The 18,212-nt window shown below is 48.0% G+C and overlaps 1 protein-coding gene and 2 pseudogenes across 1 annotated transcript; 1 reads left to right on the forward strand and 2 right to left on the reverse strand.

The window, feature by feature from the left end:
* Positions 1-1,023: 1,023 nt before the first annotated feature.
* On the reverse strand, positions 1,024-3,574 carry LOC103296796 (RNA polymerase II subunit A C-terminal domain phosphatase SSU72-like; the record flags this gene model as incomplete). Its single annotated transcript, XM_054716726.1, has 2 exons — positions 1,024-1,592; positions 3,565-3,574. Coding segments are annotated over 2 exons (579 nt in total), but the record flags the coding sequence as incomplete, so codon positions are not given.
* On the forward strand, positions 2,766-3,325 carry LOC129149225 (rho-related GTP-binding protein RhoN-like; annotated as a pseudogene).
* A 1,074-nt stretch (positions 3,575-4,648) lies between the features above and the next one.
* On the reverse strand, positions 4,649-6,170 carry LOC103296778 (enhancer of mRNA-decapping protein 3-like; annotated as a pseudogene).
* Between the last annotated feature and the right edge of the window lie 12,042 nt (positions 6,171-18,212).

Consider the following 18,212-nt stretch of genomic DNA (forward strand, 5'->3'; position numbering starts at 1 on the left):
TTCCACTATGTCATATTACTTTAATTTGAATGATCCTTTATGACTGATTTGCAGGTGGTAATAACTTGCAAATTAAGTCATCAGAAACTAGGCTGATGTGACCCACGTGACCAGGTTTTCACAGAACTTGCCATGAAAGCTGCGTTTTGAGGCTTCCGACTTTATTGCTGATGTCCTGGGTAAGAATTTTTTTTGCAGCCTTATCCAAAGAACAGCACTAATTGAATATTGTTAGTCTACCATTTCGTAGCTAGCGAACAAGTGGTTAACAACATCCCTACTTCAACACCAATTAACTCGTAGAAGTGCTTGACCAGGGTATTATTATTTCTTTACCTTTCCAGTGTCCTCTCACTAAAACCAATTACTTTAATACCAACTCCACTAACATCACAGAAACACTGTTTGAAATGAAACCCAATAGAAAATTTTCAATTTATAGGAAAAATAAATACCTCTCGGGTCAATTAATATCTGAACTTCACATAGAGGTTCGCTCAGTCATAAATGTGTAAAATGATTCAAGTGAGCCAAGAGTCTTTGAAGAACTGAGCAAAAAACTCGGTAATAATCCAGTTTAGAGCAATGAACAATGTGGCCACACTCGGATGCACCGTGCAGATTCCACACTAGCTGACAAATTTTCTTTTCTGTTGTTTATTGTACAATTGCAGTTTCTCTCCTAATAAGATGCATCCCACTGCTTTACTCATGTATTGGTGCATTCCAGCCGGACAGGGCAGGAACGCACAAAGACATATATATCAGAGAAAATGTTCTATAAGCCGAAAAAATAAACAACTTTCTTTATAAACTTCAAAAACAATATCCCACTCACAAGTGGGATTAAAAAACGTTGTTGTTCATCTGCACTTATGTATGGCGTCTCGGCTCCTAAGTACACTTTATTTGGACACCACTACGCACCGACATTAGTCCTCAAAGTGAAACCAGTATGGGGCAGGGGAAAGCGCTAGCGAGAGAACGCGCCAACGGCTTTGGGGAACGCACCTGCACCGGCGGTCAGTAGAAGCAGACGGTGTGCAGGAAGGGCCGGCCACACTTCTCCTCGAATTCCTGCAGCAGCTCATCCAGGTCGTTCTCCATGTCATCCACGAGGAGAATGCACTGGCACAGCTCACAGAGGAGGAACGCCCCCAAGATGGCTTCGTTTTCGTCGTCCTGGATATCCACGTTGATGACATGCACCGGCTGGCAGGTCACCTGCTCCCTGGAATTCAGCTCTGTCACCACCTGGTTGTACACTCGCTTTTCGCAGGTGAGGATCAGGTCGAACACATCTTGGCAGTTCTGGAACCTTTCTGGCTTGGGCTTGATTCGCTTATTTCTCTCCAGCATGCTCAAAACGCCGTTCTGCGTGTAGAGGTCTTTGTCTTTCTGAACGAGATCTTGGTACATCTGGTCGTAGGTGGTTTGGAAATCATAAACGTTGGGCTTGTTGGGTGCTGGTCCTGGAAGCCTCACGTGGGACCCTGTGCCAAAGGACCGGACGCTGAACCCCCGTTTCCTAAGGAAGTAGTGGGCCTCCATGCTCCGGTTCTGGTTACTGGAGCACACAACGGCCAGGCGCAGTCGCGATCTGGCATCAGCCATACTGTCCAGCTCCGGTGTTTTCTCACCAGGAAGGTGGTGGTCGAGGTTCTTGGCACTCATGATGTGTGGTGGCAGCAGCAGCAGTGGTAGTAGCGGCAGTTGGGGTAATGGTAGCTGGAGTAGAGGCGGGAGTAGCGGCAGCTACTTACAGCTCCGGCTGCTAAGCACCAGCCCAGGACCAGCGACTTCTGTGGCGCAGGCTATGGCGCACGCGGTTAAGAAGGTGCCGCAGCGCCCCCTCTTGCAGGCTCAGAGCCGGCGTCCCCCCCCCACCCCCGCCCCCTGCCGCGTTCTCCCCCGCCCCCTGCCGCGTTCTCCCCCGCCCCCTGCGTCCTCCTCTCCCCCCTCCCCCGCCCCCAATGGTCTTAAGGAAACCCACCCCATGGGCATGAGCACAACCGCTTTGGACATCTGGCCGACGACCAAGCTCCTCACAGGGACTACCCACTGGCACCGACATATTTCCTTTTTCAATAACTTTAATCTGGGAAAAATCGCTGACGGGATTTTCTTAATTGCATGATTTACTGAACAGGGAATTTTGCAGCTGTGTTTCATTTTGGAGGACTGACCTACTAGTACCATTTTTGCTGCACCTACAAGGTTCACATATGAAAACCAGTGGAGCTCAGGAAATGGGGAGGAGATAGTGAAATAACTACTGTTGAATAGGATTAAATGCATAGTTTTACCCACTTGGATCTTCACAAAGAACCCTGCAACTACAATTAGTGCTCACATACATTTTTCAGCTGGTTTGTCCCCTAATGAGTCTAGAACATCGTCAGACACACAGCAGGTTCTCGGGTAACGTTTGTTAAATGATGACCAAATGACTCCAAAATCTATAATATTTTAAATTATCTTCTAGTACAGCGATTTTCAATGGGTATTGCAAAAAGCACACTGGTGAGCCTTAAGAATTTTTCTGGGCTGGGGGTGGGGCACGGCTGCCTCTGGGGCCCCTGGTGAGGGTTTTATGAGGGTCCCAGTGGCTGCAGGGAAGAGGCCACATGGAACCAGGGCCATGGAGGTGCAGAGGGGCCCCTGCCAGATCGTGGGGCAGGGGGTGCGGGGGGAGGAACAGACGTGGATAATGCTGCTTCAGGTGCTCACCATGGCACCTATGCTGCGAATTATGGAACGGAACTATGTACCTACCCGCCATGTTTGAGAACTACACTGCAAGCTTTGGCATAGGCAAGCATCCCCAACATGTGGGTCACTTCAGGTTCCTCTTACTTTGATAATGTCCAGCCCCTGGCCTATCCTAATTCAGACACTGTGCTCATCTGCTTGGACATCAGTGCACCACAAATGCTGGACAGTGTCCACAAGAAGTGGAAAAGGGAGACTCAGGAGTTTTGCCCCAATGCCAAGGTGTGCTGGTTGGCTGTAAACTGGACATGTGACCCATCTGGCCACACTGCAGAAGCTGTCCAAACGGCAGCTTATCCCTGTTACCCATGAGCAGGGCACTGTGCTAGCCAGCCAAGCAGGTAGGGGCCATGTCCTAGGTAGAGTGCTCCTCCCAGTCCTCTGAGTGCAGAGACAGGATGTCTTTCACGTGGGCACAGTGGCCACCCTTGCCACGGACACAGGCAGCTGCGTACTGACTCACACTGGGGACTGCATCTATCCGCCAGCCCAGTGCAACCAAAACAAAGGCAAGATACACAAGGACTGAGCCAAGACTTGCAACCTCATGTGAGAAGCCAGGGAGGGAGAGTGTCAGGAGGAGTGGCGAAGGGCATAATTTTTCCCCTGCCTGCTCCCTGGCCTCCTGACCTCCTGACTCTGGCTGGGACTTTAGGGCAGGCTGAGTGAGCAATTCTCCTGGGCAAGAGACCTGGAGTCAGCGGGTGCCACCATGCCCACATCCTCATCCCCTCCTTTCCACAGAAAGTTGAGGGAGCTAGCAGGGTAGGCATCTGGGCCTGGAGCTGGGATGGGGAGGGGAGGGAAGGGTGGTGGGGTGTGTGGGGGTGGGGGAGAGCTGCCATCAAGCAGTGACCATGGTTGAGTCTCAGTATATGAAGGGTGCCTTTCCTCCCCACCCCCAGTCCCGCATGCTGGTCCTGGCTTCCTTCCCTAAGAAAAATGTCCATTCCATGACCTTCCCTTTTCCTCTCCTCTCACTTCTACAAGCTGTTCTCACTCATCCTAACCTCCAGGCCACATGCACTAAATTAAAAAGTTGAGTAACCCCCTACCCCCATATACTCACCAGTCCTAGTTCTTCCCTCTCTTCCCCCAACAGCCCCAAATAAGGGCCATGTCCATGGAAAAAAATTTAAAACATGCAATAACTGACAATTTAGTAAGAAGCACTGACCTCTTTTCCCTTAGATTGCCAACTTAAAAAATGACAACAGCCAACACAATAGTTGTCCAGTGTGAATGAATAAAAATTATACCTGTTTTTTTATGTCGGATCAGCAAAAATTATATTTTGGTGTGCCACAGAATTTTAGTAATTAGTTTATGTGTGCCATGACATGAGAAAGGTTGAAAATCACGGTTCTAGTATTTTAATCTCTCAACCCTACCCAATCAGAAGCCATCTCTTCCTTTTTGACCTGGCCAAACAGCTTATTGCCTCTGATGGCACTGCTGCTTCTGGCCTAGTAGCATAGTTATTTTGCATTTCTCAGGTTTTCTCTACCATAACATAAACTCTTGCAGGGCGCACTGTCCATATTCCCCAAGCAACCAAACTTAATGGCTCCTTAATTACAGCCTTCATATGTATGTTTTTTTGAACATCTTCTCTATCCTAGCTACTTTGTTAGTGAGGGAGACCAAAATTTGCCACCCCCCAAAAATGCTTAAAATGTTGATTTTTTTTTTGCTGTTGTTGTTCTCAAAAGAAAAAATATATATGATCTGTCCTCTCACAGAAGGAACAAACCCAAAAGAGAAAAATAATTAACAATAAGGTCCATGAAGCTTCACATCCTCTTAAGGCATTCATTGTCAAGTTCAGTTTCAGGAGCAGCAGGGCACTACTGGATACAGCCTGTCCAGAGTTCCTCTAGGCAGAGTGTAGTGGGATTACAAACTTGCAGTCAAAGGGTGAGTGGCAGTTGATCCCCACCTCTTGGAATACCTGCTGGGGAATGCCAATGTCACACAAATAGATGTGGCCCGCATGCTCTCCCAGTGGGAGAGGCAGGCCCAGAGCCAGTGACCACTTGGCATCAACACCCCATTCGACTTCATCCATTGGAGGATCATGCTGAATACTGGTACCCAGTTCTGGTTGGCCCAAGCCACAGCTGCCTTGTACCAGGGCTGATCCTGCAAAAAGGCATTTTGGGACAATCCAGACAGTTGATCACCAGGTCCATGGGACTAGTGGGCAGATCTTTGAGACTAGACACTTGTTGGCCTTGGGTATTGCTAAAGAGAGACAGCTCGTTGGTGATGGACTCGAGCATCTTGACAAGTTGGGCAGGAAGAGGATCACCTAGACATCATGGTTGGCTAGGTGCCTTCCACATCTGATACCCTGAGCCCCCTTCTCATGGGGCCCACATAGCAAAGTCCCTGTAGGCCTCTGGTGCACATTTTTGGGATTCAACTTGTTGGGTCCTCTGAGTAGAGTCAGTGCCATCTGACTGGCACACACGCCTGTCATCTCCAGTCTCCGCTCCAGAGTCAACCCATGCTTTTCAGTCACAGACAACATCTTTTTATGTAGCTCATAGGAAACACTTGGGACAACCAAGTCAGAGTCTGTGCATAACCCCTTGCTCACATTATGGGGCCCTGTGATCCATTGGTAAGACTACGGGCTCTGATTCCAGGATATTCTCATCGTGGCGGTACCGAGTAGGCCTTTCATTTGGGATACCCCTGGAACAGGTACCACTTTTCCTCTTATATGTATCAATCTCCTCAAACACAGCTGCCTTGTCAAATAGGGCTAGGTTCCCTTCAAAATCAAAATCTGTGTCTGGGATCTCATCAATATCATCCCCAAAGCACTCATCATCTTTATTCTTCATTTGACCATTCTTTAAACCACTTTTCTTTGGAGTTGCCTGATTTGGGTGCCTACTACTGGATGACCAAGAGTTGTGCCAATGACAGAAACTTTTGGACTGACTCAAAGGCTCCATGTGCTGTCCACATAGCTCTTGGGTCACTGCTGCTGCTGTGGGGAAACGGCAGCATTCTGGCTCTTCACATCTGTCCTCTGAGGGATGTTTTGAGGGGCACTGCTAGAAGAGGTTGGCTTCTTGACCAACCTGCCCGTGCCGTTCTGATTGATACCAACTTGGTACCCAATACCAGAAGGGCCTAATTCTGTCTAATGAAGGTCTCCAAAATGTTGATTTTCTCTAGGACCTGGTATCTCCAGAATTTTTAACTCCATAATGTCACCTGCCCTGAAGGTGACTTCCGCCACAAGGCCCTTCACTCCATTGTGGAAAGGCCAAGAGATAAATGGTCTGGCTGACCTGATCAACTGCTGACACTTGCCCCTGATAGACACCCAAACTATCTCCACAGTTGATGGACACAATACTGCCCAGCCAATAGGTAGCCATGTTTCAGATGTGAGACCACTCCTGTATGAGCTCAGAATAAATCACCCATATGAATTATCTTATTTGTTTGTTTACGTTGTGAGTCACCCCACTAGACTGTAAGCTCCATGAAGGCAAGGATCCTTGACTGTCTTGTTCAGTCAATAAGAATGCCTCCAAGCCGTCAGGCCCGCACCTCCTTGGCACACCACGCCAATCAGCCCAAACTCGGGGCAACCCAGAGACCGAGGGGCTGCTCCAACCCACCCCCACCGGCCCTGAGATGTTGATTTTAAACTGGTTCCACTGCTGGGTGTTTAAGAAAACAAAGTAATTCAAAAAGATATATGCATCCCCATGTTCAATGCAGCATTACCAATAATAGCCAAGATATGGAAACAATTTAGATGTCCATTAAGAGATGAATAGATAAAGAAGATGTGGTATACATAGACAATGGAATATTACTTAGTAAAAAAAAAAACAAAGAAAAAGAATGAAATATTGCCATTTGAGACAACATGGATGGACCTAGAGGGTATTATACGCAGTGAAATAAGCCAGACAGACAATGATAAATACTATTTCATCTCACTTATATGTGGAACCTAAAAAAAAAAAGAGTAAACAAAACAAACACACAAACTGATAGGTATAAAAAACAAGATGATGGTTGCCAGAGGATAGATGGGGGGAAGAATTGTTTAAAAAAATTAAATAATAAACTAATGCAGTGTTGTTTAAAAGAGAGAGAAAATAGCTCACAACATTCCATTACTACTTTTGTAGTAAAAAAATAAATAATAAGCTGGTTATTTTTATGAAACAAAAGAATCAGAAAGAAGCTTTGACCCCTTCCCCTCAACTGTCTAAAGGAATTCATATAGAAACACTTCAGGAAGGGAACATTAGCACATTCAACTTAGCTCATATGGAAAGTGTGGCAGACATGGAGAAATCTAGCCAAGCCTGTTTTTTGGACTCCCATTTGTGTCCCATTTTTTTCTGAGTGGCCCAGCAACAATTTGTTCACCATATGTTCACTCTTTCTTATCCACCAGTGAATGGCCTACTTTCCCTTTGAAATCCCTGACCCTGCGTCACTCTTCCCTTGTCCAGAATGGCATGCAAGCCACAAATGTCTTAAGTGTCCCGGGGCCGTATATTCTTTTTTTTTTAAAATATATTTTATTGATCTTTTACAGAGAGAAAGAGAGAGGGATAGAGAGTTAGAAACATCGATGAGAGAGAAACATCGATCAGCTGCCTCTTGCACACCCCCTACTGGGGATGTGCCCGCAACCAATGTACATGCCCTTGACTGGAATCGAACCTGGGACCTTTCAGTCCGCAGACTGACGCTCTATCCACTGAGCCAAACCGGTTTTGGCACTGGGGCCATATATTCTTATGGAACCCTTGCATGTATATCCATAATAAATTTTGTCATTGTGTCCTGTTAATTTGTCTCATGTTGATTTGATTATTAGTCCAGCCACAGGAAGTTAGAAAGGTGGAAATATAATTATTTTTTCCATCCCTACATTTGGTGCTACTAGGTAGGGGTAACTCAAAGTCAAATAGTACATGGTCCTTTCTCTCAAGGGGATCATAGTCCACTCATAAGAATCTACCTATAATAGTGTGAACACTACTGTAATTGATGCATGAGCAAAGTGTTATGGAAGCATATAGGAATGAGTGTGTCTACTTTGACAAAGGAGGTAGTATCCAAACCTTTTTTCTGCCAAGGGCCATTTGGATATTTATAACATCATTTGCAGCCCATACAAGCTATCAACTTAAAAATTAGCCTGCTATATTTGGTCAAACATCTAATTAACTCACCCCTAAAACCTTGGCCAAATGATTTCTCAGGCCTTATATGAACTTCCCCACCCCTGATTTAAATGAAGGCTTGTCTGTAATAGTGCAGCAGTTGACACAACTTAGGCAACCTCCTGTGATCAAGAGCTTTTAAAATAGTTTAAAATAGAATAGAATGTACTGTTCTCAAACAAAATCCCCTCTGTTAGCAACAAAATTGTCACAGGTGTTTCACACAATTATTAATCAAAATTTGGGGTGCAAAACCTGTGCACAGGTTTAGGTGCAAATCTTACTCCAACTCCTAACTCTGTTTGACCCTGAGAAAATTACTTAATCTGAGTTTCAATGTTCTAATCAGAGTAAAATGAAGCTAGTGATGCCAGAGAATTAATGCCCTCAGAAAATATATTTAATACAAAATAGATTTGTTAACTACTGTGGACTAACAGCCATAAGGAGGAAGTCATGCAGCACCCTTTTAAACATCAAAGAAATTGCTTAGGCCAGGACCTGAAAGCCTGCAGGAAAAATAAATATCCAAGAGCAGAAATTATAATCGCATAAAAAAAAATAGAATTACAAGATGTGTAGCTTCAACCCCTATACATCAAGATAATCCATTGACACATTGTTAGGATGCTTTCCAGCCCACAAAGCCAATGGCCACCCCACCATATACCGAAAACCAGACAAAAGGTAAAAAGAGGAGGGAAGAAAATTATTGGAAGATGAAAATTAACTGCTTATTTAATTCAGACAGATGACCCCAAACCCCTTACTCATGATTAATCATGATTTTTTTCTCTAGAAAACCTCTTGTCTGTAAGCCATAGGGGAGATGGGGCTTTTGAGCATTAGCTTTCCCTAACTCCTGGGTAGCACCATCTCACCTAATAATAGACAAATATGTAAATTGACTGTACCTCCGCTACACCCATAGCCAATCAGAGTGATTATGCAAATTAACCCAACAAAGATGGCGGTTAATTTGCATAAATAGGTGCCCAGCGCCTGGGTCCTGGGAACATCCTGGCACCCAGGTCACTCTGAGGTAGGCCCCACATGGGCCCTGAGCAGCCTGGGAAGGGCCTGAGCCAGGGGCTCCTGGGCAGGGCCAAGCCTGTGATCAGAGCCGAGAGGGCAGGGGCAGAGCCAGCAATCGGAGGGAGCTGGGGTTCCCCTGCCCAGGCCTAAAGCCTCAGCCAGAGGCTTTAGGCCTGGGCAGGGGTGGAGCCGGCAATGGGAGGGAGCTGGGGGGGCCCCTGCCCAGGCCTAAAGCTTCAGCCAGAGGCTTTAGGCCTGGGCAGAGGTGGAGCTGGCGATAGGAGGGAGCTGGGGGGCTGGAAATTGGAGGGAGCAGGGGTGAAGGGAGCTGGGGTGGAGGGACCAGGGACAGAGGGAGGCTTTAGGCCTGGGCAGGGCCCAGCCGGTGATTGGTGTGAACTACAGAGGAAACACCTTTTCTGACTGATCATTGGCTAAGCTTCCTGTATGCCACTGGTAATATTCTTAGTAACTTGAGTAATAAGAATCCAAAAAGGTGATTTAGGGTTTTTCCACCACACTTCTGGAGAAAAAAATGAAGGTCCACTGCTGGAGGGCTAAGAAATGTCATATCCTGCCCTAGCCAGTTTGGCTCAGTGGATAATGCCTCGGCCTGCCGACCTCAGGGTCTGGGTTTGATTCTGATCAAGGGCATGTACCCAGGTTGCAGGTTCCTCCCTGGCTGGAGCCCAGGTCAGGGCTCATGCAGGAGGCAACCAATCAAAGTGTTCCTCTCACTTTAATGGTTTCTCTCTGTCTTTCCCTTTCTCTTCCACATTCTCTAAAAGTCAATGGAAACATATCCTCAGGTGAGGATAAAAAAAAATAAAGAAAGAAATGTCATATCCTATGAAAGACACATCTTGAAAATGCCTAAAGAAAGTTGTCATTTTTTCATGGTGAAGGGACTGGAGTCCGTGTTGATGAAAACACCTTGGTGGCTGTGGTGACTGGCCGTGGCTGCAGCAGCAGGGTGATGGGGCTGGTGCCTTCCCCTGATCAGCCTGGTCGCCTCCCACAAAGTGAGGCCAGACTGCGGCTTAGGCCCACTCTCTGTGGAAAGCGGGCCTAAGCCATCAGTAGGACATCCCCTGAGGGCTCCCAGTGTGTGAGAGGGGGCAGGTTGAGCTGAGGGACCCCCCACCCCCAGTGCACGAATTTCATGCACCCAGCACCTAGTTCATAATAAAATGGCCCAACTTTTCCCACTGCAACACCCTGTGTCAATTCTCACTGACTCACAGCACACGTGGGGGTAGGGGGAGGTACCCATCCTCTTTTGACTTGTTCGGTTTCAATAACAACTACCCAGTTTTGTGGAAAATAGAGATATAAAGCCCATCAAATGGTACACAAACTCAGTGCCTAAAAGGTCCTCAGTAAATATTAGTTGTTCTAGCCAGTTTAGAATCAGAGGACATTACCTTTTGAAGAGTAACTTTTATATTCAATAATAAAAACTGTTTTTCCAACTTATTTTCTTGCCACTATTCTATCCTTATATCAAAGACAGTACTATTTCCTTTGCCTATAAACTCTCCAGGTGAGGAGCTGTTGCATTCTAATAGTCTAATCCATATATTCTTTCACTCTGTCAGAAAATTACTATTCACAGATTTATTCAGCAGCCACTAACACACATGATGAAATGTTAATGCTGAGGATGATACGGAGATACAATTGTCAGCATCTCTATTTATAATTATGTCAGAGAAATCTGACATGGTAAACAGATAACTAAGTATAATAAGTATAATTCAAAGGAGTATGTAGGAAGTGATGTATGTGTGATAAGGTGAAGGTGAGTGATGATAGTTTCAGAACAAGGAAAGAGTGACAATATTGTGAGTCATTAACGGAAGGCTTCTTGGAGGAGTTTGCACTTAACTTAGATCTTAAAGTTTGAGTAGGTCTGAATAAGTGAGGTGGATGAACCTGACTTTCAGAAGTCTTCCAGGTTGAATGAATGATATGAACTACACAGTATCATGGTTAAGAGCAAGATCATTGGGATCAGAAGGGACTGGGTTAAAAATGTGGTTCTACCACTTAACTAGTTTTGTGGAATTGGGAAAATTCTTTGAACCACTTTAAACCTCATTACTTTCATGTATAAAATGGGGATAAGAAAGGCACCTACCTCATAGAGCTGTCAGGAAGATTAAATGTAATAATGCATGAAAAGCACTTTGTACATGCATGGTACATGATAAATATAAAACAAAGGTGCAGACATGAAATTCCACAAGCATACCTGGAATAGAGTGAGTAAATCAGTCTGTCAGAATGGAAGGTTCATAAATAAGTTTAGATGAAAAATCTAGAAAAGGATGGTAAAGGCTAATTTTTGAGAGTTTTGAATGTCAGGCTAAGGAATTTAGATTGGATTTTTAAAAACTGTTTTACTTAAAATGTTCCATCTCTAGGGCTTCCAATCAAGATGGTGGCATAGGTAAATGCAGTACTCACATCTACCAGAGCCACAGCAAAATTACAACTAAACTACAGAACAACCATCATTCAGAACCACCTGAATTTTAGCTGAACAGAAGTCCTACACCTAAGGATATAAAGAAGAAGCCAAATCAAGTCTGATCCTTTATGTCTTCATTATAAAGAGGAAAAAATTATGAGAGAAAATTAATAAAATATTCTATCTTCGGTTAAAAATCCATTTATTTCTCTTTAAGCCTCAGTAGTAAGAGAGATACTTTGAAGAAGGGGAAAGTAAGTGATTTCAAATATACTGTAATATTGCAATGAGATACTATAAGTTATGCTGATTGCCTTCTTCAAGAGTTATATAAAATTAATTAATCAATAGATACATTTTAAAGACTTCCTCCTTGTCCTTCTCTACAAAATGTTTGTAAATTGTTCATTTTTACCTGCTTTCTGCTAGACTGGGGGAATTCTTGATCTGATTAATATGGTACTGTAAACTGATGATAATTCGTTTTCAAGCATTTAAGCTATCAACACAACACTCATTTGATTCTTCAAGCACCATTAAATTAAACCCCTAATAGTACTATAAAGCATTAGTAGCACATGTAATTATAAGTCTTTGGTATTTATCAGTGGGACGCTATCTTAAAATGGTCAACTACCTAAGTGATGGCTTCACTATCCCATCTAATCAAGACAGGAAAGTGGTATGGTGATGTGCAGCTAAATATGTCACTTTCTGCACCACTGAAACTGGAGTGAGGGGATGCTAGCACATTCAGTATTCTATATCCCAACTAGACGCATGGTAGAGTAAAATCTAAGACAGTAAGGAATATACTTTCGGATTTAAGCTGTAAAATTCTGATTAGTAAAATACCAAGTTTATATTTTAAAAATACCAATATTTTATGATAAATATTCAAAAGAAAAATGACCTTTTGCAGGATAGCATGATTTTACTTTTAAGTTCCTTTGTTGACTGATTTAAAGCCAAGCTTATTTCTAATTCTACAAGATGAGGATGTTTTGCTTATGAGGAAATCGCAAACAGCTCTAATATAGAAGTCATGTTACATCTATAATAATAAAAGTGTAATATGCTAATTAGACCAGACAACCAAATGACCTTCCAGACAAACTTCCGGAAGAAGCCGCAGCAGTGAGGGCTGAGCCCATTGCACGAATTTCGTGCATTGGGCCTCTAGTAGTAATATATTAGGCTTGATAATTAGTATGTGTTGATTTATCAACACTGTTGACATTTAGCATTCAGTTAAAATTCTAGGCATCTCTGATTAGAATCTGAGTCGTATATTCAATATATAAACTCTGAGCTATCTGAAGTGAACAGTTATCAAAATACATGTGGTGAACTATACACTGAGTGGCCAGATTATTATGATCGCTGAATGCATAATAACTTGGCTACTCAGGGTGTGTGTATGTGTATGTATATATGTGTGTGTGTGTGTGTGTGTGTGTGTGTGTATACACACACACACTAGAGGCCCGGTGCATGAAATTTGTGCACAGGGGGGGTGTTCCTCAGCCCAGCCTGCACACCCACGCACCCTCTCCAATCTGGGACCCCTCCAGGGATGTGTGACTGCCCGTTTAGGCCCAATCCCAGTAGGATCAGGCCTAAACAGTCAGTCAGACATGCCTCTCACAATCCAGGACTGCTGAGTCCCAACTGCTCGCCTGCCTGCCTGCCTGATTGCACCTAACCACTTCTGCCTGCCAGACTGATCACCCCTTAACCACTCCCCTGCCAGCCCGATTGCCCCTAACTGCCCTCCCCTGCCAGCCTCATTGCCCCTAACTGCTCTCCCCTGCTGGTCTGGTCCCCCCGCCAACTGCCCTCCCCTGCAGGCCTGGTCACCCCTAACTTCCCTCTCCTGCAGGCCTAGTCCCCCACAACTTCTCTCCCCTGCAGGCCTGGTCCCTCACAACTGCTCTCCCCTGCTGGCCATTTTGTGGCAGCCATCTTGTGTCCACATGGGGGCAGCCACCTTGTGTGTTGGAGTGACAGTCAACTTGCATATTACTCTTTTATTAGATAGGAGGATAGATGCATGGTGCACGAGTGGGAGCCAGCTGGTTTGCCCTGAAGGGTGTCCTGGATCAGGATGGGGGTTCCCTTGGGGCATGGGGCGGCCTGGGCAAGCGGCCTGTGGTGGTTTTCAGGCCAGCCATGCCCTGCGGTGACTCAAGCATAGGCCAGGGCCGGCTGGAAGCAAGTATCTGTTATTTATTTATCTTCTATAGTTGAAACTTTGTAGCCTTGAGCAGAGGCTGGGGCCGGCCAGGGCAGGTGGGAAGCTTGGCTTCCTCCATCGCCAGAGGCAACCCAAGCCTCCTGCTTGCTCCAGCTCCGTGGTGGCTGCCATCTTAGTTGGGTTAATTTGCATACTCGCTCTGATTGGCTGGTGGGCTTAGCGGAGTGATGGTCAATTTGCATGTTTTGCTTTTATGTGTGTGTGTGTGTGTGTGTGTGTGTGTGTGTGTGTGTGTGTGTATTAGAGGCCCGGTGCATGAATTTATGCATGGGTGGGGTCCGGCCAGCCTGGCCAGAGGGAGGGACATGGGCAGTTTGCCAGCCTGCCTGCTGGTCAAACTCCTGGTAGAGGGGACAATTTGCATATTAGCTTTTTATTATATAGGATATACACTGAGTGACCAGATTATTATGTGTTCAGAGATCATAATAATCTGGCCACTCAGTGTATAGAGATCATAATAATCTGGCCACTCAGTGTATGTGGGAGTTTACAGTTCTGTGTTTTATATTTATACTAGAGGCTCGGTGCACGACATTCGTGCACTGGGGGGAGGGGGGGTGGGGGTGTGCCCCTCAGCCCAATCTGCACCCTCTTCAATCTGGGACCCCTCAGGGGATGTCCAACTTCCAGCAGTCGGACATCCCTCTCACAATCCGGAACCGCTGGCTCCTAACCACTCACCTGCCTGCCTGCCTGATTGTCCCTAACCCCACTGCCTGCCTGCCTGCTCGCCCCTACCTTGATCTCCTGCCAGCCTGATTGCCCCTACATTGCCCTCCCCTATCAGCCTGATCACCCCAAACTGCCTGTGCCTTGGCCCCCAGTCTGGCCTCCCTCTGGAGGCACCACCCCCCATAACCCCAATGCTGCTGCCACTGCAGCTGGTTATGGCTGCCTGAGCCTTGGCCTTTGTAGCCACTGCGGCTTTGTCTGGAAAGATGTCCGGAAGACAACCACTCTAATTAGCATATTACCCTTTTATTAGTATAGATTTGGGGACCATTACAACCACGCAGAACTTGAAGAAAACACATGGCCCTGGTCAGTTTGGCTTAATGGAGAGAGCATCGGCCTGTGGACCTAAGAGTCCAGGTTTGATTCTGATCAGGGGCACACATGCCTGGGTTTCGGGCTCAATCCCCAGTAGGGGGCCTGTGGGTGGCAGCTGATCAGTGATTCTTTTTTTTAAAAAATATATTTTATTGATTTTTCACAGAGAGGAAGGGAGAGGGATAGAGAGCTAGAAACATCGATGAGAGAGAAACATCGACCAGCTGCTTCCTGCACACCCCCCACCGTGGTATGTGCCCGCAACCAATGTACATGCCCTTAACCGGAATCGAACCTGGGACCTTCCAGTCCGCAGACCAACGCTCTATCCACTGAGCCAAACCAGTTTTGGCTGATCAGTGATTCTTATCATTGATGTTTCTATCTCTCTCTCCCTCTCCCTTTCTGAAATTTTAAAAATATATATATTTTAAAGAAAACACATGATCTTCACTTTGGGCTTTGTCATCTTACAATATCCTTTGTGCAGTGTTTTAACTTCCCTCAACTTTCCTTTACCCACCTTTAAAGTGCAATCTATTTGGGGGAAGATGATCAGGAAAGTGATTCCAGTGGGTAGAAGTTTTTTTTGGAGGGGATGGGTCATGAAGATATTTAAAAATTGAGCATGGTGATGGTTGTACCACTCTGAATTTACTTTACAAAACCAGTTCATTGTACACTTTAGGTGACATGTACAGTATATGGGTTATATCTCAACAAAGCTGTTCTTTTATTTCTTTTTAAATAAAGACCAGTCTTATAATCAATTGCAGATGTTTTCAGAGGCCCCTCAAGATTTTCTTACCATGTCCCAAATCACGGCTGTGATTCCCAGTTGCCTCCAGTCCTGGTGGATCTGGATGGTGTGGTTTGCAAAGGAGAAGGTGGCAAGAGGCTTATGGAATTTCAGCAACCCCATTCCCCCGGTCTCCTCATAGGGCACCAGGGCCATTCCCACTGTGCCAGCTCTGCTCCCTTTAACCTGTTGGGCAAAAGAATCCTGTGTGCTCTGGCCAGAAAGTGCATTCTTTCTTAGGTGGCCCGGATGCTTTTTTTAAGGTCGTTTTATGGATTCAAAAGAATAAACAGAGATGTGGAAAGCTTTTGTCAAAATCCTTTTACATGGTTCTTCCAGTCTCATGGGAAATGAGATGTGGCTCTGAATTCATCCCAAAGTGTGTCTTTGGGCAAAAGCACCCAGAACGGCACAACTCCTGCAGAATGCCCCACACACTTTGCTGTCAGGACTCAGGGGGGCTTGAGGGTGAGCGAGGCGGCGGTGCCAGCACAGGACCTGGGAGAAGGTAGCGCTTTCTACACTGCCCAGGCCACGTGGACTACAGCAGTACCCGCCCAGGTGGGCAGGGTGTTTCTGCTGTTTTGTTTTGGTCTGGCCTCCACCCCGTCAGCCACGGACCTGTGCCTGCACTGAGACTGAATGGTTTGATGGCCCTACTTTTTGGTGGACAGTGGATGCACTCCCAGAGACTGGCAGTTAGACTCTGGCGGCTTCTGAGTCCCTTGCGGGGAGAGCCCGGCCCTAGGTCAAGAACAGACTCAGGCGTCCTCGGCCAGAAGGCTTCCTTGGGCTAGGGGCCGCCACAGTTTGAAGGCTGGCCATGACCCCAATCCTGGCAGGGGTCTCCTCTGGGGTGCTGGCAGGCCTGGGCTAGGGCTGCGGGCTGTTTGGAGGCCGGTCACGCCCCCTATCCTGGCGGGGGTCTCCTCTGGGGCGCTGGCAGGCCTGGGTTAGGGTCACTGGCGGTTTGGAGGCCAGTCACGCCCCCGATCCTGGTGGGGGGTCTCCTCTGGGGCGCTGGCAGGCCTGGGCTCTGGCGCCGCAAAGGGAGAGGTTCCTGAACCTGCTTCCCACACACCTAGGCTAGGATACATCTTGTAGGAGGCGGCTTCAATGCCGGGGGTCGGTGACCAGGTCCTCTGGAGCCTCGCTTTCTGGGCTGCAGCCCCACGTCTCCCAGTGCCCCAGCCTCGGATGCGCCCCCGCAGTTGCCCCCACCACCAGCCACCTCAGCGCAGGCCACAGCAGCTGAAGCCAGCCTCTTGGAAGCCAGGCCACCACACCCACCACCTCTAGTAGCTCTCTGCTGCTCTCTCGCTGTGCCCTGTCCACTGGGGTGGGGGAGTGCTCCCAGCCCAGAGGCCCTCACTCCCTCCGCAGCCTGGCTTGGGAAGCTGGCCTCGTGCTGGGGCTCCGATGCCAGCATCCCCACTCGGCCACTATGGGTGCGATGCGGACCCCAAGGAGGCCAACCTGGAGAACGTGGACCGAGCTTTGCATCTGGCTGCTGCAGATGCCCCATTGATCCCTCTCAGCACCAGCCATTTAGGCCAGGGTGGCGTTCGTCCCCAGGACCCCCGGGGAGCGCCTGGCTCGCCCGGCCACGACCCCCCAGGGTGGCGATTGCCCCAGGGACCCCCGGGGAGCGGCTGGCTCGGCCGGGCCACGCCCCCCCAGGGTGGCGATCACCCCCGGGACCCACGGGACCCCCGGGGATGGCTGGCTCGGCCCAGGCCACACACCCCCCAGGGTGGCGATTGCCCCAGGGACCCCCGGGGATGGCTGGCTCGGCCTGGCCATGCCCCCCCAGGGTGGCGATCACCCACGGGACCCCCGGGGAGCTGCTGGCTCGGCCCGGCCACGCCCCCTCAGGGTGGGATTGGCCCCGGACCCCCGGAACTAAGAGGATTGCGTGCCGCCAGCTTGGTCTTTTCAACGGCTGGATAGGCCACCCAGAGTCCCGCCCCCAGCCTCTCGCAGGCCCAATCATGGGCATAGTGGAGGTGCGGTCAATTTGCATGTTTCTCTATTATAAGGTAGGACTAGAGGCCCAGTGCATGAAATTTGTGCACAGGAGGGGGATCCCCTCAGCCCAGCCTGCACCCTCTCCAATCTGGGACCCCTCAGGCCTAAACCGGCAGTCGGCCATTCCTCTCACAATCCTGGACTGCTGGCTCCTAATTGCTCACCTGCCTGCCTGCCTGGTCACCCCTAACTTATCCCTGCTGCCAGCCAGGTTGCCTCCAACTGCCCCGTCCCTGCCAGCCTGGTCACTCCTAACTGCCCCCCCCGTCAGCCTGATAACCCCTTATTGCCCCCCTCTGCCGGCCTGGTTGCCCCCAACTGTCCCCCCACTGGCCTAGTTGCCCCTCACTGCCCCCCCTGCCAGCCTAATCACCCCTACCTACACCTCTGCTGGCCTGGTCGCCCCCAACTTCACACCCTACCCCCCCGCTGGCCTGGTCGCCCCTAACTGCCCCACCCTGCCAGCCTGGTTGCCCCCAACTGCACCCCCCTGCTGGCCTGGTTGCCCCCCATGGCCCCCCCGCTGGCTTGGTTGCCCCACACACCCTGCTGTTCATTCATTTGGTCATCCCTCACTAA

Source organism: Eptesicus fuscus, chromosome 1 (genome assembly GCF_027574615.1).
Source record: "Eptesicus fuscus isolate TK198812 chromosome 1, DD_ASM_mEF_20220401, whole genome shotgun sequence".
Taxonomy (NCBI): Eukaryota; Metazoa; Chordata; class Mammalia; order Chiroptera; family Vespertilionidae; genus Eptesicus; species Eptesicus fuscus.